Source organism: Epinephelus fuscoguttatus, linkage group LG5 (genome assembly GCF_011397635.1).
Source record: "Epinephelus fuscoguttatus linkage group LG5, E.fuscoguttatus.final_Chr_v1".
In the NCBI taxonomy this organism is placed as follows: domain Eukaryota; kingdom Metazoa; phylum Chordata; class Actinopteri; order Perciformes; family Serranidae; genus Epinephelus; species Epinephelus fuscoguttatus.
The window spans coordinates 6,440,289-6,468,272 of record NC_064756.1 but is presented as its reverse complement, the minus strand read 5'-3'; the positions used below and the strand labels follow the sequence as shown (position 1 = coordinate 6,468,272).

General features: G+C 44.3%; 1 protein-coding gene across 1 annotated transcript; it reads right to left on the bottom strand.

Moving 5' to 3' along the window:
• Positions 1 to 7,546: 7,546 nt before the first annotated feature.
• Positions 7,547 to 27,365, bottom strand: LOC125888248 (A disintegrin and metalloproteinase with thrombospondin motifs 15). Its single transcript, XM_049575485.1, has 8 exons — positions 26,083 to 27,365; positions 23,351 to 23,483; positions 20,710 to 20,877; positions 17,887 to 18,170; positions 17,625 to 17,802; positions 14,309 to 14,484; positions 13,116 to 13,291; positions 7,547 to 11,979 (listed from the first exon to the last, which is right to left on the bottom strand). Exons 1-8 carry the CDS (start codon positions 27,052 to 27,054, stop codon positions 11,202 to 11,204), a joined length of 2,865 nt encoding a protein of 954 aa, XP_049431442.1. The 5' UTR covers positions 27,055 to 27,365; the 3' UTR covers positions 7,547 to 11,201.
• Positions 27,366 to 27,984: the final 619 nt, after the last annotated feature.

Below are 27,984 nucleotides of genomic sequence, written 5' to 3'. Positions count from 1 at the left end.
TTCTGCGCCTGCGTGAGAGAGAGCGGAGTGAGAGAGTGGTACATCCTGACAGCTGAGGTGTTACCTATCTGTGCAGCCGAGCACCGCAGCACCTCCACGGACTATTACATCCAGACGGTCCCGGTGTTTCCTCCGCAGGCTCCACTTCACTCAGCTGCCCGATAAACCCGCTGCTTCTTCCCACTTTAACCTGAATAACAAACCAGGGCTCGGTGCTCCGGTTGGATCCAAACGGAGAGCAGGGGCTAGCTGGGAAGCTAGTGGAGGCTAACTGGCTGTGCTTCCCTCCGGTCATGCTGCGCTAGCCACTCCCAACTAGCCCTGGCTCACCGTTTGGATTCAAACGGAGAGCCGGAGCTAGCTCAGAGACTAGCGGAGGCTAACTGTGCGTTCACACCAAAATCAATGGACGCGATGAACGCCACAAGTTTCCATTCAAAATCAATGTAAATGACGCGATGACACGCGATGTCGCTTCGGGCGACGCGTTTCAGGCGACAAGAGCGACGCGATGAAGCGATGACACGTCCATCGCCTCATCGCGTGTGTCACTTGAAGTTGAACTTTTCAAGTGACATCGCGTGACGCTGTGCCGCGACATCCAATCAGCGTTGATATCCAACCATTCATAAAGAAATTATAAGCAACTAAACGGAGACAGATGGACAGGCGCTCCGCAGCTGGGATGGAGCGCCTGTAGTTGGTGTCCAGCTGTGTGCGTTTCTGGAAGATATTGTGAACCCAGACACGGCGGCGTTTGGGTCTCCGATCCAAATCAGATGTCCACAACAGATAAAGAGCAGCTACGATAGTTAACTCAGCCATGGTTGATGAGAAAATAGCGGGAGGTGAAGAAAATTGCGGGAGGAGGGTTGCGTCATCGTGATTGAAGCGATGATCAAAAAGGTGACATTTGTGATCAAGCGATGCGATACTCGCGTTACGGGCGATGACATCGCGTCCATCGCGTTTGGTGTGAACGCACAGTAACTGGCTGTGCTTCCCTCCGTCATGCTGCTCTAGCCACTCCCAGCTAGCCCCGGCTCTCCGTTTGGATTCAAAGTATGGATCCAAAGTATTGGAACATGTCACTGACAGGTGTGTTTTGTTGCCCAGGTGTCTCCCAATTACATTGATTATTCAAACAATAAATAGCACTGAATGTCTGAGCTCAGTTTCAGATTGGGTACGATAGATTTTGCCTGTGCAGACTGCATTTAGAGGTGGAACCAACATGAAAACCAGAGAGCTGTCTATGGGTGAAAAAGAAGCAATTGTGAATCTGAGAGAAGATGGACAATCAATCAGAGCCATTGCACAAACATTGGCCATAGCCAGTACAACCATTTGGAATGTCCTGAAGAAGAAAGAAACCACTGGTGTACTAAGCAACAGACGTCGAACAGGTAGACCAAGGAAAACATCAGCAGTTGATGACAGAAACATTGTGAGAGCTGTAAAGAAAGACCCTAAAACAATTGTTAGTGACATCAGCAACAACCTCCAGAGGGCAGGAGTGAAGGTATCACAATCTACTGCTTGCAGAAGACTTCATGAACAAAAGTACAGAGGCTACACCAGAAGATGCAAACCACTCATTAGCAAGAAGAATAGGAAGGCCAGGCTGGAATTTGCCAAAAGGTACAGAGATGAGCCTCAAAAATTCTGGGAAAAAGTTTGATGGACTGATGAGACAAAGATTAACTGATGACAGAAAGGCGAAAGTTTGGAGAAAGAAAGGATCTGCTCATGATCCCAAACATACAAGCTCATCTGTGAAACACAGTGGAGGTAATGTCATGGCTTGGGCTTGCCTGGCTTCTTCTGGGACGGGCTCTTTCATCTTCATTGATGATGTAACACATGATGGCAGCAGCAAAATGAACTCAGAAGTCTACAGAAACATTTTGTCTGCTAATTTAAAGAAAGATGCAACCAAACTGATTGGGAGATCCTTCATCATGCAGCAAGATAACGACCCAATACACACTGCCAAAACAACAAAGGAGTTCATCAGGGGCAAGAAGTGGAAGGTTTTAGACTGGCCAAGTCAGTCTCCAGACTTAAACCCAATAGAGCATGCATTTTACCTGCTGAAGAGGAGACTGAAGGGAGTAACCCCCCAAAACAAACAACAACTGAAAGAGGCTGCGGTGAAAGCCTGGAAAAGCATCACAAAAGAAGAATGCAAAAGTTTGGTGATGTCAAAAAAAAGTTTGGTGAAAGCAAAGGATTTGCAACTAAATATTAAGTCTCATTCACTTTAATCTATTTTAAGTTTATATGTTCCAATACTTTTGCTCACCTAAAAATTTTGTGTTCCATTACAAATAATGCTATCTTCTAAGTTGTGTATCAGATCCAGATGTAAATACCTGGAAATAAAAGCTGAAATGTTGATCTCTTGTCTCATATTCATCTTTTGATGTCAAACCCAAATGTTTTCAGTCTACAACAGAAGTAAACGAATTGGACTCACTGTTCCAATACTTTTGGAGGGCACTGTACAAGGTGACACCTGCTACTAAGTTAAACATTCACATTCACAATGTGGGGCTCCGTATCTCGCCCAAGAATACTTCTGACTGGAGGATTCAAGGATCAAAGTGGCAATCTCCCAATTATTGATGACTGATTCTTTCTCCTGAGTCACAGTTGCCCCAACAAAGGCCACATGCCATCAAGGCCATAAGTTAAAAAAAACCCTGCAATTTTGGTCTGCCTTGAATAGACAGATCTTTTTCCAAAAGTGTTAATTCAAAACCACAACCATAGAGTTAACAGATCAGAGTGTGTTTAGGGAAAAGTCATAGGGGTTGTTGGGATGACACTGACAAGCAATGTTCTTTGTCATTTAGATATGAAGAGAGAGACTTCACGCCCATCCGAGTTCTTTCCAGCTTCGGTTCACTGATCTCCATCCATCCATCCCCCCTCCCTGCTGGGTCATCCAGTCCGCCCAGCATGCCATAATGTAACTTCATCTCACCACCATCTTCCAGAGGTGCTCCAACAAATCATTTACCCATCACATGAGGCCTGTTCTTTTACTGGGACCCAGGAGTTATAAAATCTAACTTAATTAAATTACTCATATTTACCAACTGAGCCTGTCTGCACTGCTTTATAGCAGAAGACACCAAAGGGACACCAAAAGCAAAAGATCAAACATTGATGAGTCACCGCTGTTTAAGAGTGTTTAAATTAAAAACTTCACTTTCCGTGGGTGGAGAAGCAGACATACCGAAACCACAATTTCATTTGTGCAAATGTAGAGTGGTTTCCTTTCCCTGTTACTTTGTGATTGTAGCTGACAAGTGTGTTTTGGATAATTATCCTATGCAGCTTTATGAGACCGCCGTTAGATGACTGGGACATTGTGTTTGATTTTTAGCAAACTGCCCCCACAGACTGCACTGACAGACAGACTAAACTTTCTCCATCAGATATCGTCTATAAAAGCACAACACACTGGCTCAGTGATTTAAGCTTCTCAGGTGAGATCTCATTGAATTTATAGGATGTGGATACTTGGTTTAGTTAAACAATTAAAGGGCTGAACATGTTAAGTCTGGGTCTCACTTTCACAATCCTTCATGTCCACTTTAATCTCCTTCAAACTCACATGCTGATGATGTGGTTTTCGGACCCAAAAGCAGCACAACAGAGACCAGCAACAGTTGGTTATGACGTCAATTGTTATTTCTCAGCAGGTACAGAGCAGTGAAGTCTCTCTACAAAGTCCTCAGCAGCTTGGCTGGTTTGGCAGGCCGAGCTGTGCCAAGAGGCGGATGAGGGAGTGGCAGCATTAGCCCAACAACTAATACAGTTCAGGTCAATAACAGACGAAGGCACCATGGAAGAGCAGGCAGGGGACGAAGATGTGGAGGCAGAAGAACCAGGTAAGCACACAGTCCAAGCAGGCGAACCAGTAGAGAACAGGTAGAAGGTAGGTCGAGAAACCAGCAGGAAAGTACTCACAGGATGCACACACAGTGGCGAGTGTGGCAACATGGTGAAAATCTCTCAACCGTGGGAAACCACAGGTAAGCTGACTGGAACACTCGCACTGTAGCGTTGTCGTCTGAAGGTAATGCCAAGCAGAACCAAGGACGTGGAAGCAGATTTCGTGGTCAGGGAAAGAAGGCTAAGACGTTCACCGTGAGTCAGACATGGTGTGGAACTGACGCCATCCAGCAGCGTATTGTACCTCCGTGAAAGGATGACCTTTCTTTGTTGGTATCTGTAACCAAGCGGTGGTATTTGATGACTTCAGAATGAGAACGGGTTGAGAAACGCAAACCTGGTTGTGATGTAGTGGGTCATCTCTGTTTCCAGCGTATTTTTAGCCAACAAACGTGGGTGTTTTCCAGTAACCTGTTGCGTCCGTTTTTCCACTGGGCATTGTTTTCCCAAAACTGGGTATTTTAGTGCCGTGAAAGCGATTGTTTTTCTTGACTAAGACATCACTGCATTTCCTGCCAGGAAGAGCCACAAAAAGCAATTGTTTTTTAATAGACATCACTGTGTTTCCAGCTGGGATTGTGCACCAACACAGGGTATTTGAAGCCAAAACATGATCTTGTTCTAACCATAACTAAGTGGTTTGTGTGCCTAAACCCAACCACACATTAACCACAAACGTAAAGAAACATTAAGTCAGCAGAAACATACATTGCAAACATTTTTTTTCTGACAGTTGGGTTAGTTGGTGAAACTCTTTTTTTAGTAAGATCCATTTATATTTGTTTTGATCTTTTCATGAGATTGTTGGCGATAATAATAAAACTATAAAATGTCACCAGTCTTATCCTCAAAGCCACCCCCCAGAATGAAAATAAATGGCAAAAAAACTGGCAAAAAGACCAAAATAGTAGTCATGGAACATGAATTAGTCTCACATAGCCAGACCTACTGAGTGGTGTTACACCCTGACGTCCCCATGTTTTCCGTGTTTTCAGTGTTTGTCAGTATTTCCTGTTTTATTTTGATACTCAACCTTGTCTCTCATTTCAGGTACTTAACTTGCTGCCCCTGTGTGTTTCCCTCCTGTGTGATTGCCCGCCCCGCCCTGATTGGTTTCACCTGTCCCTTATTTCCCCTCCTCCCTTGTGTATTTCGGCCTTGTGCTGCCCTTTGTACGTTGCCAGTTCATTCTCAGTTGTTTGAGTGTGTGTTCTTGCCATTTTCCCAAATGTTCTCTGTGGATTTGACCAGATTTTTTGCATTTTTTGACCCTGCTTAATTCAACTGCCTTTGGGTACCTTTGTTGTGTTTTTTGGACTGGTTACCTGTGTGGTGACTCCTTTTTTCACTATAAAGACCTTGTGTATTTGAGTCCAGCGTCTGAGCCCTTTCCTTGTGGGCTTCAGTCTGTTTAGTGTTGGTGGAAGGTATGGTTGGACCCACCATAATACCGCTCTAAAGGCCCTGACACACCAAGCCAATGGTCAGTCATCGACCAAAGTCGGGCCGTCGGTGAGCGTCTGTCGGCCTAGTTTTTGTGGTGTGTCCTGCACCGTTGGCCCTTCGGCGTCGGCGGCTTTTTGGCCGATTGAGTATGTTGAATCGGCGGCAGAACTAGTCAGTGAAAGAGATCACTCTGATTGGCTGTTTAGGTTTTATTTCCTCGCCCCTGTAGCAAATGAATCTGCCTGTAGTGAAACCAGGGCTAACCGGTGCTTCCTCCTCAGGCTCCACTTCACTCAGCTGCTCGACAGATCCGCTGCTTCTTCCCACTTTAACCTGAATAACAAACCAGAGCTAGCTGGGAGCAGCTAGCAGAGCGTTAGCCGCAGCATGACCAGAGGGAAGCACAGCCAGTTAGTCTCCGCTAGCTTCCCAGCTAGCCCTGGCTCTCCGTTTGGATCCAACCGGAGCACCGAGCCCTGGTTTGTTATTCAGGTTAAAGTGGGAAGGAGCAGCGGGTTTATCGGGCAGCTGAGTGAAGTGGAGCCTGCGGAGGAAACACCGGGACCGTCTGGATGTAATAGTCCGTGGAGGTGCTGCGGTGCTTGGCTACACAGATAGGAAACCCCTCGGCTGACAGGATGTACCACTCTCTCACTCTGCTCTCTCTCACACAGGCGCAGAACGTACGTGCCACTTGGCCGTCGGAAGTAGTCCGTGTAGTGTGCTCAAATGCAGCTGACACAGGGTGACGTGAGGCGACGTAACATTTGGCTTTCGTCTGCGCTAGTTCTTTGATGTCAGTTTGGTGTGTATGCACCTTAAGGGGGGAAAATGCCTTAGGCTGCACTGAGATCTCTCCATTGCATTTTGTGGATGGCAACATGCTGCTCCTCGCCCCGTTAAGGCTGCATCTTGTCCAATAGACACACCAGCTAGAAGGGCTTCTTCTAGCTTTTTTTGGGGCCCAATGCAAAATCTTGTGTTGTCCTTCTGTTTCAATCACTCATGAATACACACCAAACCTGCATCATATTCCATATGCATATGAATCCAAATGTTAAGTGTCCCTGGCCCCCGTCAAAAAAGACACTTGCCATCTGGCCTCTCAAGTAATTTGCACATTACTTACTTACATGGGCCATTGATGAATTGTTTCCACCTTCGTCTGTCTTGGGCCTTCCTCTTTTTGCACATACTGTAGGTGAAAATGTAGTTAGCTAGCTCACATTAGCTTTGGTACTGTTTCATGTCTAACGTTGATCTGTGATGTTATGATGAAGAAGAGATAGACAGATAGTGGGAGATCATATCTCTGTTGTATAGGCTGTCCTTATTTGTCAATCTGCACAAACCTGTGCAGAAAGTAACTTGTACTTTGAGTAATTAACTTTTTACTCTTACTTGAGTAGGTCTCTCAAATGGTAATTCTAATTTTTACTTGAGTCACTTTTTTGTGGGAGTAATTGGACTTTTTCCATGAGTACAGAGTTTCAGTTCTCTACCCACCACAGGTAGCCAGGCCTCATGGGGTTTTTAAAGTTTTTAACTCACCCTTCAAATCAAAGGATGCATACAAGCTAATGTTACACCACAAAAATCTGTGTGATTATGTGTATAGTGCAAACCATCCTCATCCATCCAAACATATATCAGTGTGGACCTTTCAACCTGCATGTAGGTCAAACCCTTGGGGGGATGGTGTCCAAGTCTGAGAGACGTCTGTCCAACAATGCATCAGGCTTACGGGGGCAGGCGCAGGCCAAGCTGGGTGTGTTATTACAGGACAGCCGGGACAACGGAGCTTGAATCAGCAGAATACCAAAATGGATGAATGAATGTGGTTTCGTGTTTGAGTTGAAGAAGAGCTGAGGTATCAAGACTGTCTCATCTCATGTGATGGAAGAGTGCGTGGCACAGCAAAAAAACTGCTGTAACAGATACTGCCTGAGCAAAGGGAGACGTTCAAGAGACAACAGATATCCATCCACTCAGTCATTGAACCATGTGGGATAGACCTACAGAGGGGAAGTAATATTTCCCTGTTGTCTTAATGTTAAATATCTGGATGATATCAGACAATCATGATTCAGCATATGATTATATTCATATATATACTTTATTTTATACAGCTAGATGAATGTATACATAGTATACAATACAAAAGACAAGTGATAAAAAATAACATTATCTGTACATGATGCGAAAGAAAACAAAACTAACTGTACAATACCATCTTTTAGATGGTGCAGTTGGTCCTCTGAACCAAATCAGTCTGGAAATTAAGAGTGAAGTCAATTTTCTGTTGAAGGATGTGTTGGCATTGTAGCCATCCACTTAAAGGACAACAGTTATCCATTACTCTGTGATGATTTATGGGTTCCATGTGTTGTTTTCTTAAGAATGAAGAATGATGAAGGTTTTAATCTCATAGATGGTGAAATTCTTTTCTCTCAGTGAATTTCTGTCTGAGCAGTGTAAACATGTAAAATGAGTGAGTCCAGACAGACGCCCTTTCCCTTCAAATCTCAGGGTGTGACACCAAAACTGGACATTTATCAAGTATTTTTAAGACTGCTGATCCCTTTCTATTTACAGCATGTTCTCATTCTCATAGCTTCAGTTACAGCAGCTTGGTCAGTGGCCATCGGCGTCTGATTCTGATGCACAAGGCTCCCTTTAGGGTGTGTATGAGATGCACCGGGCTTTCATCTAACTCCAGTGTAAACCCACCCAAGGAAATGACCAACGCGTTCCTATCCCAAGTCGTCACATATCACCATTTTGTCAGTGGACTTTCACGTCTACATATTACATGCTAGGTATCCTCCTGCATCTGCTGTTGACGTTCTGGAATTCTGCAACTGATGCTGCAACGTCAACAAAAGCACGTGGTTAGGTTTAGAAATAAACATCATGGTTAAACTCAACATTCATACAGGATGTGAACACCGGCCTCCTGGGTGAAAGTCAAGGATTTGTTGGACCCATCCACCACCCCTCCTGCCCACCCTGTAGGGACTTCCCAGCTCCTTATATGATGTCGATACTGGCAGGGATTCAAACTGATACTGTCCTGTGACAGGTGCCATCCGGCCACGTTATGAACTGATGTCACAGGTCCGCCTATCATAATGTTGTGAAAGGTTCCATCTGGCCACGTTACAAACTGACGCTGCCTGGAAGCGTATCATACTGCCATAAAAGGTGACTTTTGGCATCAGTGTCTGATGCTGAAATCACTGACAATGCAGCAGTATTGATAACTTCTGAATGGGAGTGGACTGCAATGACGGAAGAAGGGGTGGTGGACACAGGACTTTTACCCAGGAGACCGCTGTACGTGTCCTGTATGGAACGTTGAGTTTGTTGTTGACATATATCTCTTGCATCACATGATTAACTTACTTAAGTTATATAACAGACATATTTATTTTAACCCAAAACATCATGTATTCATTAAACGAAGCCAAGTGGTTTTGTTGCCTAAATCTAAAGTACTTTTGGTGACAAAATCTATGTTATTTTGTGAAAATTGAAGTTTACTTTCGAAAAGACAGTGTGTGTAACAAGCGGGAATTGGCATGCCGTCCATGGGCACCCAAAGCTGGTGTCAGAGGAGTACCTAGAGCATTAAAGTTGAAAGTGTACGGCCACTGACCAAACTGTTGAGATTAAGAACATGTTGCTATTTAACCACACATATTTCCAGCTGTGTTGAACATGCAGTTTTAACCAATGGAATGAAAATAATCCCTTTAAAAAACAAAATAAAATGCCAAGATGCAAAGTACAACAGTAAGTGTTTTAGGGTGGATTGTCCCTTTAATTTCACCATGGATGTGTTTCATATTGAAGATATTTCTTATTCTGAAACAGTTCACTGATGAGAGTGAGTGTAACACCTCAGAAAATGATCACACCTAATACATTATGATGGCTGAGGCAATATAATGATGACATTAAGAGTTAAAGGTGATGGAGCAGCCACGCAGCAGATAGAAGCCTGTGAATGTTGAGGAAATGCCATCAACCACCAGAGCAACAAAGCAAATGTTCACTTTATTTGGCAGAATACTAAAGAAAGCTGACGTTACTGCTGTATGCAAAGATTTGATTGGCTGTATCGAAATAAGATCTTTATCTACATAAATGGATACTGAACAAGACTAAATTAATTGAATTAATGCAAAGCTAGGGGGCACCACTGTGAATATTAAAGGGATAATTCTTTACCCAACGGATAACACAGCACAAGTGATTTACAGAGCCAACTTCTCGTGCACTGTTGATACATTTTCCTAAGGAAAGTAATGCACCAAAATTCAGACATGTCCCACATAATGATAAACCAGAAATTGGTGCATAACTCACGTACTTTGGAAAGCTGCAATCACATGACCAATGCACTGATGGGCGTAAATAAGGAAGTGGCCCATGAGCAGTCCAATTAGGAGGCAGGTCACAAAATGTAGGACTTTCCCCCAGGAGACCAGCGCTCAGAATCGTGTGAACTTTGAGTCATTTTGAGGGACCTCTTCTTCGTGTTTCTTTTCCTAAACTTAACCACTGTAACTTTACCTGCCTAAGCCTAACCTCCTTAACTTTACGTCAAGTTTGTAACATCATTTGTGGGGTCGTAATTCGTAGGATATCATAAGAACCATCACGTGTGCAGAGCAGATATGCATGCTGAAGACAAAAAAAAAAAAAGTTTAATCAGAGAGGTGTCTCTCACAATACTAAGGCTGCTTTGAAGGTTATAATTCTTTGGCAACAGAGAACAAACAGCTGAGCATTGGCTGGTTTGGTTTAGACGCAGCGGACATTATGATTGCACCATACAAATAGCCTACATTCACTGCATGAAATATGCTTAGCTCTAAACTAGTTTTACTTTAATAAAAAATATTTTTACTTTTTTTGGTCATGAGTGACATTAAGGAATTCTTTGATACTGATCAAATTCATGAGGAGTGAATCAAGTGTGTTGGATATATTGTTGACTGTTTGTCATTTTGGAAGGATGAATAACTTGTAAAGCCATGATGTGACTCTGACTGGCAGTGAGATCAGCTGCTGGCTTTGATTATTCTACATTAGCCAACAACAGCCAAAAGCACTGACTCAAGAAAAAAATACAATGGAATAAAAAGGCATAGAAACTGCATGGATCAATCAGGTCTTGAATGTTGCATGAATGATACAGTACTGTGTGTTCACATTTTGATTAGTTCTTCAGTAACATGAGAAAAATGTCAATTCACAGGTGAGATATTTGCTTCTGATAACTGCACAGTGTGATCGCCGAGGTTGTACGTCAGCGAGCTTTATCTGTTTGTCCTGGACTTCCATTTCTTTCTGCCATGCACATTTACTATACCAAGAAATTATGTTTGTGTGCAGATGTGTGTGATCACTGTCTCTGCATCTTCCTCCTCTGTTGCTCTCTGTATATGCTCAGGCACTGTGTCATCTTTCCTGGTAGAGGTAGACTAACCACGAGTCAAACCTGAGGCAGATGGTTTGACAGTTTACGTGAAGACAGCTTTTCTTCTTTTCTCTCATCCAAACAGATGTCTGTCTTTTCAAACAATGGATGGAGACCCTCTCTGTCTCCATTGGCTTTCTTCCGTGTAGCAGACGTCCCTTCAGACGTGGTCAGGCTGCATTTGAGAGTATTTTCACCCAACACAGCCATGGGATCATTATCATGCTGATTTGGGTTCTAGTTCATCTCAAATCTTCACCTGACTGACAAAAAGAAGTCCTCAGGCTGTGTCTCTTCTGCTCTAACATGGCTTCAGATTGCAGAGATCCAGTTCCTGAGGCTTCCTCCTTCCAGAGCAGTGCTCTCTGGGTAGATTCAGACCAGTCTCGGTCATGCAGCGCACTGGCCGCCTTTTAAAGCCCCTTCCGCAGGACTTGGAGCAGTGAGACCAGCCCCCTACATCCCACATGGGACATGGATCCCCACATGCTCTCACTGCTACAGGCCTGTCAGCACTGTCACAGTCCACTGCAGGACGCCCCTCCATACTCTGGCACTGCACCAGTCTCTTCTGCAGACCATTCCCACAAGTCACCGTGCAAGTATCCCAACTTCCTGTCACCCAATGACTGACTGGCCTCTTACCCATCATCTGCTTCTTGGCCTCTACCCTATTACTGTCCGCCAAGACACTATTATGAGCTGCGTGGCTTCTCTCCTCTTTCCGCAGAGTCTTCTCCTCCTTGCTCTCCTTGGAGATGTAGAAGGAGTAGCGCACCCTGGGAGGGGTCATCTTCCCTACTGAGAGCACCTCCACAGTCAGAGGCTCCTGCAGAGGTCTGGTGGCCTGAAGAATCTCCACAGATGTGGAAGTGCCGCTGTAGCGCAGTAAGCTGCCCTTCACCAGCAGGTCACGCTCCACGGCTGACACCACATAGTTGCCGTTAAGCAGGTACTTGCCTTGCCCATTCTTCACCGCTAAGTAGTTTTCATCGCTGACCATTCCTCGGTAGCCACGTTGACGGACGTCAATGTTGGAAGCTCCAACGGGCAGCATCACCACAAAGTTGTAGCCATGACTGAAAAGAAAGTTTGGAGATGTAGAATATTAATGATGCTGAAGGGCCAGTGGTTATTCTTTTAAGAAAATGGATGTTAATGTATTCTCAAACATCATCAGCATAAAGGATTCCAAAGAGAGTAGATCGCAGCTTGTCACTATATGTCGGCACCATCTTGTTGAGTCTTTGTACCCATAATAATGTGACCATGTTGAAAGTGATTTGTTACGTCTATAATCACAAGTGGTCTTTGCGCTAGCTCTGACTATTAAGGCCAAATTCTCCTGAGAAGTACATAATGCAACAAGGATTGGGAAATAGCTGTTTGCTTTCTTACCCAGAGTCAAATGAGAACAATTTAATTTATCTACTTGTAATATGTCCAGAACATGTTTAGCCTAGCTTAGCACAAGGGCTGTAAGCAGAGGGAAACATCTAGCCTCCATCAAAAGAGTGCCATCCAAAAACTCTGAAAACTTCTTACTTACATGTTTTAACTCAAAAGCCTGCCACCAATATATTCAGAAGTGATGCTCCAGTGTGCAAGGTAGCTCATTTGACTACGATGTTTTGTATTTGTGTGTTTAATACAGAAGATACATTGTGGAAAAACTAGAATTACTGCCTTGCAATTGTATGCCTTCGTGCATCAGTCAAGTTTCCCTTACAGTTCACATCCATATCTGTGAAATCATGGATGCTTCACACACAGAAGATCTATACAATCAGCACAGTTTCAAGGTGGACACCCAAGATGAGGATCACGGATATTTCCATGAATATATTATAAGTCATTCCCTACTTATGGGACATGCTGCTAAAGTATGACCCCAAACTTTGACCCCAAGTGTCGTCCATCGAGACCTATCTCAAAGCTATTCCTAATGCTTCATTTATAGCTCTGCATTAAGCCTGTGCATACCTGTGGTGCCTGTGTGTGTTTAGGCTTTTTGGGTGCGACAGTTACAATGATACTTGAGATTACTGTGATTGGTCAGCGTTTGTTGCTTGTTTGTTCTTTTACACCCATGTAACAAAGACATTGTCCCCACAGATCTCATACTAACCACAATCAAAACTTGACATCGACATTAACCTTGACCTATCCCCGCACTTTTAATGAGTGGTGCAGTATGTCCTGACATGCTACTTACATAGGTTTGGTGAACATTCCTGAGACCTTCTTGCAGCCCTGGTTGTCGCCGCCACACACGCCGCACTTGTCAAACTTCCTGTTGGAGTCCAGCTTGCCATCACAGCCTGCCTTGATGCATTTTCCTTGAACACATACAGCTGAGGTGTCAGGAGAGCAGGGTGTCCCATCCACAACCTGCAGGGTTCGAGACATAACATTACACCTCTCTTCAGGTGGATAGCAGGAACACAGAGAAAGAGACAGAAGTGGTTGCAACATATACGGTCTACCATGCTTTGTCAGACTAAACGTGATCTGAAAGTCAAAAGTAAAACCACAGGGAGAGTACAGTGTCCTTTAGTGTAAATGACACGTTGGCTTGTATTGTGGCTACAAGCTTGTTTCTTTTCTGGTTGCATAAATAGTTGCTGACAAGCCACAGCTGTGAAGTGATACTGTCCCTGCATGTTTCCCTTTCTCACCACTCCATCCATCCTGCAGCAGCAGCAGCAGCTGTTCTCTCTGCTGCCAATAACACATCACCTCTCACTGCTTTGCTGCTGACGGAACAAGCAGGTAGTACTTGCATTGCAGATAAGGGCCGAATCATACCAGGCAGTTAGACACAACACCTTTGTGAACGGAGTGCTGTTCGATATTTCTACCCAAATGTTTCAACTACGCCTCCCATAAGGTTCTGACTCCTGATGAGGTGTTAAATGACAAGGAGTTCAGACTGCATTAGCAAGTGCACAGTTGATACCTATTTAGCCCAGAATATTAACAGAATTCCCCGCTGTCATGTCTGAGCTTTTTAGACGGATCTAAGTGCGGCAGGATTTTGTTTTTCATTCACAGCCTCATAATGAAAACTGACAGTTTTGCTCTATGTATCGTCTACGGGCTGCGACCACATATGCACCGCAGCTAACAATTATCAGTCTCAAGTCAGCCTCCAGATGGTTGGGTAATTATGTTTTGCTGCCGGTAATGTGAAAGCAGTCAATATGTCATTTGGCTAGAAGAAGTTTCTCCACTTTTCTAACACATAGCCCACAAGGGTGTCTAATAAATATAATTTATGTTCTTGAACTAATTCCACTTTTTAAGCAATTAGGAAAAGAGAACAGTTCATTAAAACAGATACAGCTGGATGGTGTGTTTGCTATGAGGATAAGACGGTTAAGTGAACATAGCGAGTTGGCTACGAACCTTTGGAGCGAGCACGTAGAAGTACCCGGTGCCATTGGCACGGCAGATGAGCTTGCATTTGTCCTTGGGAGAGATGCCGGAATATTTGGGGACCCAAACCACAGAGGAACCCAGCCTGTTGGTGTTCAGGTTGAGGCCATTGAACGCCTCACACTGCTCCTCACGGAAACTCTTACCTGAGGATGTAAAAACAATCTTAGATTAGATGGACTGTTCGTTAAGTCCTGACCCAGTCGCTATGCATTTCACGCCTTTTGTTCTCACGCAGCATGTGTGCGTTTCACAATAAAAATTGAGTCTGATCTTCTCAGTGAAATTCTTTTAAACAATAGTTCCTAGATTTCAGACAGAGACAGACAACAGCAGCTGTAATTTTACTGAATGAAATAACAACATATGTCATGATCCTGGGTTTGTTTTTACTCTGTTATCATATGGACTTTGTTTTGCTTTGTTATGTGTCCCTTGTTTTATGTTGTTCTCTGTTTTGTTTTGTAGATTCTCTCCTCGTGTCATGTCTGGTTTTACTTCCTGTCTTTGTGTGTTTTCCCGCCTGTTTTCTGTCACACCTGTCTCGTTAGTCCTTCCCTGTTCCCAGGGTCCGTCCCAAGTATCTTATTTTGTGGAAGTCGTTCGAGGTCCGCCATCTTCTAGGCCGTCCCAAGTCTCTTATTTGTGCAGTGAGGAGCTAGCGCTAGGAGCTAGCAGGAAGCTTTAAGCAGCTATGAGCTAGGATGGTCGAGAGCTTCCTATCCGGAAGAATTTTTCAGCTGAATGCCATGACGTATAAATACCCGTAAGTACCCGTTACATGCATTCTTTGCAATGAATCGCTGTAATTCACGTACCTACTTCAAAGAGTAATGATATTTCATGCAAGATTGTTTTGTTGCAATTAGGTTTATTTCAGTCACAACCCGTTGCGTTGCTCATCAGACTGTCGGTGATGTGCGGCTGCTACATGCAAAAGTGTGTGACCAGAGTCATGACGGCGGGGGGTGGGGGCTACTGTTTTGGTCAGCGAATATAATGAGACTTGGGATGTACCCATCGTAACGCCAGGCGCTGGCTGCTTTACGGAGCAGATCCAGCGGTGCCGCTGTCATCAGGAATGGACGTCGCTTCACATGACGCTTCAGTGAACCGACAATGCTCGCTCATCGCTCCTAGCGCTAGCTCCTCACATTTTTTCCTAGGTGGGAGGGGCTAAACAGCTAGCAAAGTCAGCTAGGTAAGATAACTAGCAGTAATTTAAGAGACTTGGGATGGACCCCCAGAGTCTTCCCTTCACACCTGTTTTGTGTTAGTCTTGTTTGCTCCACCCTAGTGTTCCCCTCCACACCCTTGTTGTTAGCCAATCTCCATTCCCCTCCTGTTGCCTGTGTCCTCCTACTCCAGCTGTGTCTCGATTAGTCTTCTGTGTGTATATACCTACGTGTTTCCCTTTGTTCTTGGTCAGGTTGTCTGTGTTCATCCCTGCACTTGTCCCTGTGTTCTTGATGTCGTCCATGTTCCGTATCCTGCCTGATATCTTGTGTTTAGATTTTTTCCGGTTTATTTTTTGTTCTGCTTTCATTTGGACTTTCAGTTACCTGCTGTTTTTGGATGTTTATTATCAGCTGAATTAAAGCTCGCTTTCTATTAAAACCTCAGTCGCCCTGTTAACCTGCATTTGGGTCCTCCTTGAACTGCTACATGACAATCTGTTGCTGACAGATTTTATCAGCTGTAGCTACTGAGCTCATTAAACCAATATTAACTCCATGGGTTGGTTAACAACACTGCTCCTGCTGACTCATTTGTAAAGGGGTCTCCTGAGCTTGCATTTTCAAACAGTATGTTTCACTATTAACTGTATGAGAAAAGGATGCGTTCATCGAAAGTATAGCGCATCTCATCTGGCGTAACTTTGGCTGAGTTTCTCAGAATGTTTACTTTCCCAAAACCACCGAAGAGAAGGACACAGGTGTTAAAAGGTAACCCGATATCATCCAGGCAGAAGGTGATTTGTTAATTTTTAACAAGAGTCTGTCAAGTCTTGATTAAAAGATTTGTTTTTGCTGTTGACTGTTCTTTCTCTAGAACATTAGTTTGGAGAAAGGTATTCGCACATCAGACTGTCTCAGATGCAGGTTCATTGGAAAATATCAGTGAGTCTTTGAACAGAGAGTGTTGAACACTCTTGACGAAGGTCCAGGAGGACTGAAACATTAGTGTTAACTAATAAATTGTGCAGCTGAGCAAGAGCAGTGTGCAGGATTCTCTGTTCAAAGACTCTCTAGAACATACCATGTGAAATTACTTTTCTTTGACTCACTTATTTCCCTGACTGTTGTCTCCCATCCCGTCCCTCCTGTGTGTGCGTATCTCACTCACTCAAGTCTCAGTGCTTATCTGAATGCACAGATTTGATTGGCAGAGTAGCTGGGGTTGCCAGTGGCAGTTAGCCTTGTACATATTCTCACTCACTCATCCCAGCCATTGGTAATTGTTTTCCTATTCTCTTCTGTAATGTCTTCTTTTTTTGCTGGTGGACTATGCGCATAGGTTGCCATTTTTACATCTCACACTACTATCACTCATGTTGCTATGATACGATGATAGCAGCCTCTCTTTGGATGTGAGGATATTCTCTGTTTGAGTAGGGGAACATAACATTACAGATTGAGGGTCGACAGGTCAGGAGGGCTTACTAATATTTCATACAAACCACTGTTAATAGTCTAACCTGTCATATTTCTCTGCCATACTACTGACTTGATTTTCAAAAATACAAAAAAAGTGTCCTTTATCAGCTCATTACAAAACACGTCTTTTAGGGTGCTTTCACACCTGCCTTGTTTGGCTTGGTTCAATCAAACTCAAGTTCATTTGCCCCCTCAGTGCGGTTCGTTTGTGCAGGTGTGAACACAGCAATCACACTCAGGTGTGCGCAAAAACAACCGGACTAAGACCTTCTTGAAGAGGTGGTCTCAGTCTGGTTACAAACGAACTCTGGTGCGGTTGGTTTGTGGTGAGAACATGTTCCGACCTCGATCTGAGCCAACTGCAGTCACATGACACCTTGTTTGGGTTAACATGAGTATGTTACAGTCCTGGAGGATTATTAATATGTGCCTCCTCTTGTACTGCCTTAATATGCCCATTTGGCGCATCCCATCAAAACATCAAAACCTTGACCTACTGTGCCTAGAGTTACGGATGCCAAGGTGCGATTGGAAAATTGCTGTTTTGGGCAGAGGTTTAGTGAATGATCAGTTAAAGCCCTTAAGGAGTGTCTCCCTGTGTGAATGTACTCAAACAAAGACAGGTGTACCTGTTTCAGGACAAGGGTTGAGGTTACAGGAGCGATATTTGATGCGAAGGCCGTAGCAGTATTTGCCTCCATTCTCAGGAACAGGGTTGTTACAGTCTCTCTTGGCCAGCTGAACTCCTCCACCACAACTTCGGGAGCAGTCTCCAAACGCACCCCACTTCCCCCATCGCCCATCCACCTGGGACAAAAGAAAAACAATGTCACATCAGTCTGTAATAAAAAAGACCATGGAGGAGAAGGCTTTCTTTCCACACTCTGTTACCTTGATGTGCATGGTGCTGTTCTTATCGGAGCAGACTCCTTGGTAGCAGACCTTGCCGTTGCCACAGCTGGTGCCGTCCGCCCAGGGGAAGTGTCGGGTTTGGCAGACCAGCTGGCCACGGGCCTTCCCCGTGCACCACAGCTTGGAGCAGGGCTGCATGTACGGGCAGGGCTTGGAGCCGGGGCCAAAGGCGAGCTCACACTGGCGGTGCAGGCTGTAGCTGGAACCCGGCAGGTTGTCTGAGAGAGACAGCTGCCTTTGAGGCTGGTCCAGCAGACAGTCGCCTACAGAAACAAACCAACAGCATTACAAACACTGTAGCTGCATTCTCTCATATGGATATTAAAAATGAGATGACTTGATGGAGCCTATTTAAATTACCCATAGGTCACGGTCTAAAGATCATGGCACATGTGCATTTAGGGTATGTCCAACTCCACTTTGCTAGTTAAACAGCTCATAATCTGGGCACTGAGTAGAATGCAAGGGGCAAAGAGGTTGTATTTACTCCCTTAATTAATCATAGGTGTGTTTTTGGCAAAACATGACCTCAACCAATCAGTGTCATCTCGCATTCCCTTTTTTGTTGGTTAATTGCACAATCACTTTCTGCTGCACTGAAAAAGAAATACGCCTCCAGTGCGCCTGACCACATCTGATTTTCAGACCTACATGCCCATGGGCTCACAGATCGGTGCAAGTACATTTGCTACTTACACAACGTGGACGCTGGCCGTGAAAAGGACAACTGTGTCGTTCTGGAACTAGCAACAACAATTGCACTGCGCCATTTTGCACCGAGTGTTAGTTAAGGCCGTATAAAGTCAACCTACTATCAATAATTAAGAACATATCAAGGATTAAAGGACTTATGTCTCAGTAGGATTTGGAAGAACTCGTCCATGCATTTATCTTCAGCAGACCTAACTACTGCAACAGTGGGTTTCATTCATGAAATGCACATGAAAAATCTTGGCACTAAAAACCTACACCGGATTCATGAACGCTGCGGAAAGCTTGGATTTGATCGTAGGCACGTGTTCATGAATGCCAATCAATTGTAAATTGACAGCACACTCCTGCTAGTCAGCGATTAGCGTACATTCCTGTCCATGAATAGCCAGTGATCACCATATATGGAGGTGATAATTACTATGGACAGGTGCATCCTGTCGACTTGTGAACATGGAGAAAACAAAGAAAGGGAAACAGAGAAAAAGAAAACTTTTCCGATGCTGAGCATGAAGTAATTTTGGTAGCGATGTGAGACAGGTAAATCAAAGGCCTCTTAGATGAGAGGTGAAACGTCTTCAAGAAACTCAAGCAAGTCCAGGTGCCTACGATATAGGCCTCTGCGGACATTTTGGTCCCCAGATTTTGCTGCTCAGTGAGCACTCTTGACTTTCACATTACCCTTTGGTACAGGCAGCTGCAGAGGTGATGCAGCAGCACAGAGAGGGAAAGGCTTTCAACCATAAGGTTCAAGATAAAATTATCTTCTCTCTTCTACTTGGAGCTACTACCTGTCTATATGAGACGATGCAGGCACCGGATGATGTTTAGATTGAGCCAATGACTCATGTAGAAAAAACAGCGGTGTTAGCTTTCAGATTGTTAAACTCAGTAAACGCTCATTTGCTTGTTACAGTCAGTGTGGTGGTCTGTTACACAGAATCCACTCACAGTCACTTACAGGAGTTTACACACAGACTGAAAAAGACTTGGCATAAAGGAGCTCCCGAGGAGAAAAAGCCAAATGATATATAAATACACTTCTGAATGTTATAGCGAATGTGGATACTGCATGTCATCATCAGCATATGGTATTACACCCCAATAGAAAAGACTTCCTTGGATACACTTGTGGATAATGATTGTTGCTCTCCAGTGTAATTCAGCCATGAAGTGCTCCACATGTGTGCATTTCTTTTGGATGCATTGCAGTGTATTGAAGCTAGTGAGAATCTGGTGTGTGACACTGATACAATGAATTTCTCCCTTTCTGACTCAGACATCTTACATTGTGAAGTGTGTTTAAAAGTGTTGACCCTGCTCTGACTTTGCTATTCCAAGGCCAGTTTCATGAGGATTATATGCACAGATTATGAAAAAAAGACACTCAAGAATAAGACCCTGATCACACGGAAAGCATTTTAGCAGCTGGAGGCGGCTTTTTGTAATTGTTCTTAATGAGAATGAAGTGTTTTGCTCGCTGTTTTTTGTGTTGCAAGACCCCACGTCATCTCTTTTTTCAACAATTTTTTTCCTGTTGTCCAATCGGATGATTTGAGATGCGGCGGGCCTTCCGTGGTGGTCACGACAGCAAGTTTACAGTTAGTTAACAGTGGAGGAGAAACTGGTGGTAGCAGTTGCTGGATACCCAGAGCTATACGGCCCGACGATTACGCCTGGAAACGTCCATCGTGGAGGAGAAGCTCCTGGACCAACGGGTGGTACTCCCCATGACCAACCCTCTTTATTAGGGTCTCATGTACCCACACATGCTGACGGCCTCTCACCCTCAACCAGAGCTACAGACAGTACCCTCTGCCTCAAAATTTTGGGAACTAGATACTAATTACTGTCAAAGAACTTTGCCTGGCAACATTAAAAATCGAGGCCTCTATCAGAGTACAACATAAATCAAGTATGTGTGATCACTTCCAAGTTGAAATGGAATTTGCAAACGTGACCATGACAAAATAGAGCCAAGGTCTGTTTTTTGTGGGCACAATTAGATTACATCCAGCTGAGAGCATGAGGCCTGGACAGAATTAGTGGTCCATCTGAGTCCAGAGACATATACAGGAAGTGTTTACTAACCATGACCTCTGTCCAGGAACTCGGTAATGATGGCTGCACTGCACACAGACCAGGGCCTGCTCCTGTCGATCTGAATCAGCGTGGGAGACATCATGTGGTTGTCCTTTAGTTTCCCAAATACCTCCTCACATGCCTTCACATTGTCGTGGGGCATGTTGAAGACGTGGCCTGAGGGGGCGAGGGGAGGGTGGGAAAAGAGACAGAAGGTCACGGCTTTGTTAGAATCAAGTATTTTCAGCCGCCCATGGTTTAAAACACAATAAGTGGCTAGTGCTGTGCAGATATGTTTCCATAGTGATAATTATTAACACACAGAGATGGTTTTCACCAGACATCACAACACACATGTATGTATAGGGCCAGCAGACTCCACTTGGGCTGATTTGAAGCTGATGTCATAGCAGACAGGAATGCAGTTATGCATGGGAATATACAGCGTGGCATATGTCCATGTTCTAAACCAGGCCTGACAGGGGAATTTAGTTCCCAAGGAAATAATTCCATTCCCTAAATATATAGTGCTTTCCAAAAAGAAAAAAAAAACACTTAAAAAAACTGTGTTTGAGCATATTCAGTCAAGAGACAGGACCATTTTGAGAGGAAATTATGTAATTACTTAACATATGAGGACAGCGTAAACCAATGCCTCTCATGGGGCCTTAGGAGTTACTTGTGTATCTGGTTTCAAGCCTGAGTCCTGCATCTTTTAAAGCTTTCTCAGTCACTGATTATTGAAAATGGGTGGAGAAATGTCACGTGCATTATTAATTGGATTTGTCAGACAGTTTTAGGAGTGTGTTAAACTCAGGTTTCGGCCACACAGTTTAATACCATGCATTGAAATCTATCAAAAAATGTTCAATTTTCACCTTTCACTGAATGAAACAGGTCATTTAAAGCTGCAGTAAGATTTTTTTTGGCAAAAACTACAACTAAAATAACCATCTAAATCACTGATACTTGAGGAATAGAGAAAAATTGTGTTGCAGTCAGGGGTGTATTATCATACAGATATGCTAAAGGCCCCCAATCTCTCCTACATTGGAGCAAGATACACACTTTGTAGTTGATTAGCCTCATTTTGTGTCGTTGTGTTGCATCTGTTAGTTGTCATAACACATCTTTTTGTGGTTTTGTGTCTCTTGGAGTTAATTTTGTGTCTTTATTGGTTGTTTCTTGTTCCTTTGTGGTTCTTTTGCCTCTTTTTCTAGTCATTTTGTGTCTCTCTGGAGTTTTTTTTCATCTCTTTATGGTCATGTTGAATCTCTTCCTGGTGCTAATTTGATTAGCATTTTGCAGGTGCGACCAGGGGGGCCCCTGGGCCCATTCACTAATCCTTCCATGGTTGTAGTAGACTTGCCCTTTTTGTCCAAACTACACCTGACACTCCTCTACCCACAAAAAAAATAGAAATCAAAACTTCTACCTCCAGTAAAAAATCCGATTTAAGACATTCTGATTTACACAATATCTTTGTCTGCTAGCTGAGAAACAGCATATTCACTTACATAGAACAGCTAATGTAACGTCAATCAATATGTGATTTAGCTAGCTATCAGAAAAGACATTTTAGGAAATACACTTGGTTGGCTCTTCAAGCATAAGATGACAGATTTGATATCAGCCTCTGACTGTGGGTTAAGGAAGAAGCTGGAGCTTGGATGTGCGTTAGCCTAGCTTAGCACAAAGAATAATATGGATGAAAGATGAAGCAGCAGATCATCCCTTCCTTCCAGCCTTTATGCTAATCTAGGCTAACATGCCCTGGCTCCAAGTCTACGCAATGCACAAATACGCAAATCAGTGTATTTACCACAAGGTTAAACTATTTTGGTGCCTTTCCATGGCGACTGCACATGAGTGTGTGCTCAAACACAACAAATGTTGTACCTCATGACATACACCTAATGTGGATTGGACATTTTAATGAGATATACAAAGCGTCTCCTAAAGGCCAGTGATTGAGGGCTCTGTCCAGAGAAAACTGGATGTGTCAGAGTCATTTCCTTCGCTTCACTCATCCGTCGTCCTTGCCTCCATTCTCCTTTTCACCAATGCATCACAGACTAGCTGGACTGTTAAAGATAAGTGTGCATTTGTTAGTTTAATGTTATCACATGAAATAATTCATGGTGACTGAACTTCAGATTATTCTAACTCTTATCTCTCACTGGCCATTTGGAGCTGCCAGCGTGCACAGTTATGTTGTGCAGCTGTAATTTCGATCATGTCCAGATCTCCACCTCGACCCAGAGACCTGCTGGTTTTGATTGCGCCCATCTAACGAGGGACTGATTTCCAAACAGAACATCAGGTGAATGCAATTAAATAGCTGGTAGGGCTGAAACTTAGCAGCGCTCTGGGACCAGGACTGAGAAGCACCACCATATAGATTATCATTAAAGTTGCAAAGCCCTGCGGCCAGGCCGGTTTCTACACTGATTATGCGTCTGTCAAACCTGACTGCAGAATTCCTTTGACATTTTAAGCTGAGGTTATACGCAGCTATTGCCCTGAGCGTATCTTGCTCTGAAGCCAAATGTGCATTAGCATAAATCTTAAATGCGTAATGTGAGTGTTCAGTCCCTGATGATGAACGCATTCCTCTCATCTTACAAATATCAAATACAAACTTTCTTACCAAGTTCATGAGCAGTTGTGAAAGCAGAAGGCAGGCCGTCATCTTCAATGACAGAGCAGCTCCTCTTTGGGTCACACATGGTCCCAACGTCAGCCATGCCCAGCGTGTCACAGGTCGTGGCCCCACAAAGATCCTGGTAACACAGAGACATTCATTTTAACACATTTAATTTTATTCTTATAGAAATGTTGAACAATCAGATAGGACAGGAGCCATGCTCCAAACATGTTTCATGTGGCCGTGCCTCGAGCTGCAGAGGGAACAGACCATGAAGAACATTAACACAAAGCACATGGGACTAGTTTGTTTATTGTTGCTCTGTTCTTAAAATAAGTTGAAGCAGAGGGTCAGGGGCGATAACCCATCGCACATTTCCTCTTTGTGTTTAGTTAAAGATGTAAGAAGAGAGTTTGGGAGGACAAGATGAGTCCCACCTGCTGCACTTGGTAAAGTAAAACCTTTTCAACTCTTACTACAGGCTTCACATCTTACCACAAACTCTCTCGTTATCTCCTCTTTTCTCTGTGTTGTGCTCCAATGTCTACTAATTGGCTATGTCTGGATGGGTCAATCCACAACTAATCTCTAATCTGTAGGTGATGGGACAAGATTTCAGTATTGGAAGTGTATCCGTAGACAAAATGACTGGCGCACAAAAGAGGAAGTCTCGGCCCAGATATCTGATAGCTGCACCGCATCAGCCTGAAGTACGGGTCCTTGCCCCCAGAGGCTTATCATTGTCAGATGACAGCCGATGGGTTCCTAGATCGGTCCACAGCCAACCTTCCCTCCAGTAAACATGCCTGCCAGTTTCCATGTCACGGGATTATCTCTTTAGCCATGCTAGCAGCGTGGCTCTACAGATGTCAGTTCTGCAGTCCACCACATTGGTCCTGACTGAAATATCTCAACAACTATAAGACAGACAGACCTTCAGTTTTCAAGAGACATTCATGATCCCCAGAGAATGAGTCGAAATAACTTTCTTGATCTCTTGACCTTTGCTTTAGCGCCACTACCAGGTTGACGTTTTAGTTTTTTAGTGAAATGCTTCGACAACTGTTTTCATTTCATGTTTCCCTCAGAATCAACTGTAATAACTTGGAGGAATTCTTGTTTAGCGCCATTATCAGGTCAGAATTTTAATTTGTCCAACACTTTGGTTAATTACCTGCAAAAACAATGACTGTAATCCCTGTGTTTTGCCAGTTAGCAAATGCCAGCATGCTAACACGCTAAAATAAAAAAGATTTGAACAAAGTCAACGACTCCAGGGTGTTGTGATGACAACAGTCAGTCCCTGTGAATTCTACGTGACCTTGTAATTTTGTCCAATCACTGCAACCTTAATGCAAATTTAACTATTTAAAATGGCTAAACTATAATTTCATCGTAGAGCTGCGCACAGCGTATTGATTCGGTGCAGTGTTGAGTGGCAGCTGGAGGGACTGAATTGTAAACCTTACCTGCTTCCCATTAGCATTTTCATTTTGCGCATGTTAGCATTTAGCTCAAAGCGTCACCGTACCTGTGTACATACAGCCTCACCATCTGCTTGGCTGTGGTCTTTCAGTCTAGTTATTCAACACAACAGGAAAAAGTTACAACCTATTTCCCACGGGGAAAAGTCATTATTATTGAAAATGGCTAGGGCACATTGGTTGTCAGGATGATAGATGCCTCTGTCCCGAGGCTGACTTTTATATCTGACCCTTGTTGTGTCTCCATATCTCTGGGCAGGAGTTACATTTTTATGTTGTATCAAAAAGACTTCTCTTTGCTTTTGTAGTGTTCAGAGCAAATACAAACACACAGGGGACGGTGAACTTGGTAACCCAGTGTAACAGTGAGGCCCAGCGATGCCAGAAGCACCCTCTGCCAGCCATGTGTATTCCACACCACTTGCTCTCAGTAACCTATTACAAGATTTTTTCCATCTCAGCAGCTGCACTCATTGTGCCCTACAAGGACAACACCGGACCTGGACTTTCCTACATATAATTGCCCTCAGTGTAAATAAGGGATCTCTCCTCCGGCACTGGGGCGATTCTTAAGTCGTTTTGACCTTGAAGTGTTTTTGTATGTTGCTATGCATGGAAGGAGAGCTGCCGTGTATCAGATGGCCAGCCAGAGCCAAACTGGACCTAATGGAAAGCAGGCACCAACGAGCAGGCATCAGAGAGAAGTTAGTGACTGTGGAGGAAGATTTACTAGTCAGTGGCAACAGCTCTGGGGGCCACATGGGATTATCTGACAGTTGTGACCAGACTGAACGCTTTAGATAGTGTCAGTGTGCACCAGCTTGAATGAAAGAAGAAGTAATTTGGATTCTTATCCAAATGTTCTGATCATTAATGAAGGTGCTTGTTTAGGCACATATGACCCAGTTCTTATCCTGAGGTGAGGTCTTTCATGGAAAGAACTGGCTCAGTTGCTCTTTTCCAGTGACTCACTGAACTAAATGAAAGGGACTAGCAGAACTGTGCAGCTGAGAAGCTGCAGCGACACACACTCATGGATGGATAACTGAACAAGAGTGGCTTCTGTATGAAGTGACAGTTAATATTTGTCTCTCTCAGTCTGGGAGTCTGTCTCTTAGAGGGGATGGGGCTTTACATATCTGTGCCCTGGGGCCCATTGTTTCATAATGCACAAGTTGTCTATGAGTGCAGCAGTTGTATTTGTTCTTTGCACCATCATTGTGATGCACCATAGCTGCTGCTCCTGCTTACCTGTTTGGTGAACAGTATGGCAGTGTCCCAGTACTCTGCGTGCTTGTCGTTGTGTTTATTCAACTTCTTCTGCCAGGAGCAGAAGTTGCGCAGAGTCAGGGCTGCGTTACTGGAAACCTTAGGTCCCTTGTCAGCTTCATTTATCACCATGAAGCCCACCACCACTATGTTTATGGAGTTGAGAATGCTGGGGTGCTTGTAAAGCCTGGCTGCTACCGACATCAGGGTCAGGAGGTAATGCTTCAGGTCATCCCCGTGAAATTTAGCCATGGATTCATCTGCCACCACCAGCACCTCCACAAACCTGGGGATGGAGGCAAACCTCTTGGACCTCCCCAAAGTTTTTAGCACAGTCTCAGTTAAGCCATCAATCTCCAGTTCGCTCATGTGCTTGTATTTCTCCAGGGAAATGTTGTAGTTGGCGTCAGGTGTAACTCCACACCTGCTGGTGAAGTTGCCGCCTGAGTGCGCAGCGCGTCTCCGGCGGCGGATGACATGCGTCCTGTCGAAAGAGTTTCCATATCCAGACGCGACTGCTGCGTCTTCAGTCCTGGTCTGGCTGATGAAATACTCCATGCCGTCATAGGAGAAACTCCCGTGGAGACCTTTACACAGGCTGAGAGCAGCGAAGGAGTCTGGCTCCGCGTTAACGTTACCGGAGTAGAAGCAGTCCCGTAAGTCAGCGGCTGCAGAGTCGTTGGATGCTGAGGAGCCGCTCTCGGGCGGCAAGCTGCCCGGTGCAAGAAAACTAGAATCCGGTGTGAGGTGGAGGTAGAATTCCTGTTTGAATGCACTGAGTCTAAAAACTATCTGTCTTTCATTTATCTGCTCCGCGCGCCGGTTCAAATGCTTGTCATGCTTTTGGTGATCCACACGGACAGGTATGCAGAAATCGACCTCCATGCAATATGTCAGTTTGAAATAAAGCAGGAACTTTGTGAAAATAATCAAAGAACTAATGAGTATAGCCATGTTTGTTCCTGCTCAAGAAAGTCCACTCTGTAATTCGGCTTCGGTGCGTTTGCACGCAGTGGAGAAGTTGCGCGCAATGGCACGGAGCGCCGCTTGTGCGTCCTCAGAAAGCTAAGCATCCGCACTGCCTTGCAGCTTCTTTCTCATCCTGCACCGTCTCCACTCTGGCCACCAACTTATCTGAGCTGCTGAGCTTTAAAGTCGCGCGTATAACACCGATGCTCGCTGTCAACTGAAATCTGGGTACGGCGCGCAAGAGAGAGCTCATTGGTCATGCGTCTGGGTTTGTGCTGCAGACCGCAGCCACTTGTAACTCTCCAAATATTATTGTTGCTGTACAGCATGTGTGACAGGAGCTGGAGCATCATCCCCCTCCCACCGGCCAGACTCACTGCGAAGCGGGCAGACAGGGAGAAAACATACAAGGAACAAAACCCACACAGAGTGGTTTCATTTGGAGATTTTAGATTTTCATTTTACCCAACGCACCTGCACCATAACATTTAAACTGTACATTAAATGATAGAGCACATTTCTCCACGATATTTCTAAAAAATCTCACTTTTTTCCCTTTTCCATGCAAGAAAAATAATAAGTTGAATTGATAAAGCAAACACCAAATTAACCAGAATAGACCCCATCAAGGAGGTTCAACTAACGCCTTTATTTTTCTGCATATCCTCATCATGCATAAGAAAAAGTTTAAAGACAAATGCAAAGTGAAAAGCAGTCTCAGAGCGACACCTGTTTGCACTTGCAGACCGCAGGAGCTTCCGTGCGTCGCAGCGCCTCAACAAGTGTGTTGTACTCTGGCGCCACCTGACGTCTAAAGCGTCAAACTGCACCGCCCAGGATCACTTTCATTGTTTCAAGAGCTGGCATTCTGCTGGCACGCAGTCTTAATAAAGTGATTTACATGGTGCCTGGCAG